The sequence below is a fragment of the Austrofundulus limnaeus genome, unplaced genomic scaffold, assembly GCF_001266775.1.
Source record: "Austrofundulus limnaeus strain Quisiro unplaced genomic scaffold, Austrofundulus_limnaeus-1.0 Scaffold7, whole genome shotgun sequence".
Classification (NCBI taxonomy): Eukaryota; Metazoa; Chordata; class Actinopteri; order Cyprinodontiformes; family Rivulidae; genus Austrofundulus; species Austrofundulus limnaeus.
Window position 1 is genome coordinate 5,259,670 of NW_013952409.1, and position 3,443 is coordinate 5,263,112.

The 3,443-nt window shown below is 39.7% G+C and overlaps 1 protein-coding gene across 1 annotated transcript in view; it reads left to right on the plus strand.

The window, feature by feature from the left end:
* Positions 1–2,881: 2,881 nt before the first annotated feature.
* The window catches only part of ndufa9a (NADH:ubiquinone oxidoreductase subunit A9a), a gene marked incomplete in the record, with an annotated part of 2,905 nt that continues 2,343 nt past the window's right edge, over positions 2,882–3,443 (plus strand). The window contains 1 exon segment of the mRNA XM_014034387.1: positions 2,882–2,976. Coding sequence (XP_013889841.1) covers positions 2,922–2,976 — 55 coding nt within the window.

Below are 3,443 nucleotides of genomic sequence, written 5' to 3' on the forward strand. Positions count from 1 at the left end.
GTATTGTAACATCAGTTGTGTAACTTATTCTTTAGGGTGAAAACTGTTGAAAACAACAAGACTGTTTTGTCTTATTACACAAAGGTATTTAAGCTACGTTTTGAACATCCAGAACACGTCCAACACTTGTTGGCTGCTTGTGCTCTTTAGGTCAGACGTGTGTCGGGAAGCTCCTCTGTTGTTTGAGACGCTGGGGGAACCGTCTGATGGGGGAACCGTCTGATGGGGGAACCGTCTGATGGGGGAACCGTCTGATGGGGGAACGTGGCTCGACCTGACACCAGTCTTTGTTTAATGGTGGATGAAATAAAGAAAGTGGCGGTACTTTATTTACTTTAAGCAAGTGAATGTCTTGTTCACAATATGATTAATCCAGTAGATAATTCAGAGGTGGTCTGTTTGGTAAATTTTACTCCAGGAGCTGCGAGGCTTGTTTTCAAGCTTCAGACTGAACTGAAGCAGCRGCTGCTGACGTCATTACGCTCTTGCGCGATGCTGCGATCAGGACAAGCATGGAAGACTCACCACTCTTATGCCAATACGGTCGCAATGATGCATTTAGGTACCGAAATGGAATTGCATGAACATTCGCATGGTGGTTAATAAAGTGAATCGATAATAAAAAATCTGCGTCGACAAATTTACATGATCAACGTCATCGATTATTTCAACTAATCGGTGCAGCCCTAGTGCTCTTACAACATTAACCTTATGCAAATTGACATAAAGGTGCAGTCACATAATCTAAGGAATAAGTGGCACATTGTTATGAAAGTCTAAATTAAATATCCCATCATTTGTCTCATCAGTGGTGGATGGTGTTCTGTCTCTTGAGGTCCCTTCTGGGTCACAGATCTTTATTGCTGCTGTAAGGATTATTATTATTTAAAATTGTTATTTTTTATTTTGTATTTATGAAAAGTTTTAAGTGCATTTCAGTACGACAAATCCATTTTATTATATTTCATCACAGGATGATAATGATGATGAAGAAGAAACTTTGTCAGCTGTCACAGAGAGGGGGCAGACCGGATGTGTTGCTTAACTATAGGTTTAAATTTTATTCAAATTTTATTGTGTAAAATGATGACTGTTAATTTTAACTCAAAAGGACTGTGGAGGAGGATCAGCTGACGAAGGTCCATCTAACTCTGGAGCGTGAAAACCGGTAGCGCTCAAACAAATAATCGTCTGGAAATGAGAACACATCTAATCTCAGTCTGATTACTCTCTCCCGACGTAGATTTCTGCGGAGTATTAAAGCTCCTATGTCCACAGGCTCCTCGAGAAAAGCACACGCCATGCCTGACACTTCCTCATGACAGCTGTCACCTAAATAGTCAGACTAACCCAGGATATGTTCAAGTAACCCTGCTACGGAGCAGAGTTGGTTCATGGAGTAAGTTTCGGGGGTAACTTAACTCAGGATAACTGCTATCTGGCTTTCTGAAACCAAAAAACAYGGGATATGCACCTAGTTACCCCAAAACTTACTCAGGGTATGCACTTACCCTGCTTTCTGAAACAGGGCTCAGGCGTTGTTCAAAGCACGCGTGAGAACAGCAGGAGTGCGTCTTAACCACGTGACCAGAAAAGCCAATCGTCTGGTTTTATAGAGTGTATATAAGCTATCGAATGTTTTAAAAATGTCAGAAAGCTGTGTTATGGATGTAGCTACCAACCGAAGAGAAACAGAGACTTCCACCTTAAAAAAAAGTAAAGCAGGAAAATCAAATCATTCAGCACTCATCACTCACCTTGCAGTTTTGAAGAAGATGTAGTTCTTTTATGGGTTTTAGCATCTAAAAGGTTTGCAAACGTGGATAAAAACAAATGTTTTTAAAATGATTATGATGACACTGATGAAGTTCAGTGATTTTTTTTTTATTTCGTCCATATCGTCCGAGTTATCCTCCACCAAGTTTGCCCCTCTWCTTTGCCCGAGTCTGTTCGGCATGACTCACCTGACAACAACCGGGTCCAGCAACAGGTCCCCACCTCGACTTCTCTCCACTGCAGGCCCCAAGCTCCAATGCGAAATCCCTCACCTCACTGCAGACCTGCTCGTCAAGCCTCCTGGATGGGCCTGGTGGTGGTTGCCCCTGCTGGCCAATGTTCCGGTTAGCAAACCGGCCAGCTGTTCTCTTCCACCGTCAGCTGCCTCCCTTCTCCGCCTCAGGCCTCTCTCCACTCCACGGGCCACTCCTCGCAGCAACGTGGCTGACCAGTAGCTGAGAGAGTGAGATGAAAAGCTGTGGACTGTGAACAATGTACTACATTCAACAGAAATTTCAGGTAATCTCAACAGGAAGCTATGCAAATTAAATTAAACCAGTTTAAACAATGTAAAAATGTACAATATTAGATAAAGTAGTTTACATAAAATATTAGATAAAGATAGATGAAAATATAATTTTTTCCTATTCTTATGAGCTTAATGATATGCTAGAGATATTAATTCTGTTTTAGGGTGGGGGTGGTGCTTGCATATTAGGCCATAAATTATTTGTATTTGTAAAGTAATACCATACCAACATGTTTTATCCTATCAAATGTGCATTTAGAGTTAAAACAAACATTGCAATTGATTTATCGATAATTTCTTTAAAATTTAAAGTAAAGTTAATTTCTGAGTGTAAACCAGTGTTAAACAGCAGACCCATGATGGAAAATCCTGCCAGACACGTCTGCATCATTTGAGAATGATTTATTATGCATAATTTTTATCTGTTTTCTTTATGTTGTTTATTTTTGTTTTTGTGTTTTAGCCATATTTCATGAACATGATTCATGTAAATACTTTTTTTTTTTTTTTGTTATTTTTGTTGGCAAGTCTCATTTTTAAGTTTTGTAGTTTGYCACAAATACGCGAATGATTTTGCAACTTTATTTTGTCCGAAGCGCCTACCGTAGTAGCAAAGATGGCGGCGGCAATATTATTTAGCCGTCCTGCTGGTGTCCTTTCGAAGATTTCAAGTGAGTATTTTTACAGCAAGAATTAGAACCCAACTCATGCCTTTCATTTCAATAGTTTAACTCTATGTGTGTCTATATTTAGCATTTAAACACACAAACCAGACTCGCGACTGGAGTGACCTTGTTGCTAACAGGCCTAGCTGCTAATCATCCGCTAGCTTCAGCAGTGGTTGCATGTTTGTTGTTGTTGTTTTTTCTGCGGGGAATACGGGTTAATATTTTTATTTTGTTACAAGATTATATGACTGCATCACACATCGGACAAGTGAAGGGGTTACGTGTCTGTCCTCGTTGTTTTTGTGCAGAAAATGCATGCTTTTTTTATCAACATCGACATTGCTAAACAAAGCTAAAATCACATTTAGCAGCTAGTACCTTTAGCTGTAGCATAACTCAGTGTTGTATAAAGTACCACAAAGTGATACTTGAGTAAAAGTACGAATCTTACTTGAGTAAAAGTCTTAAGG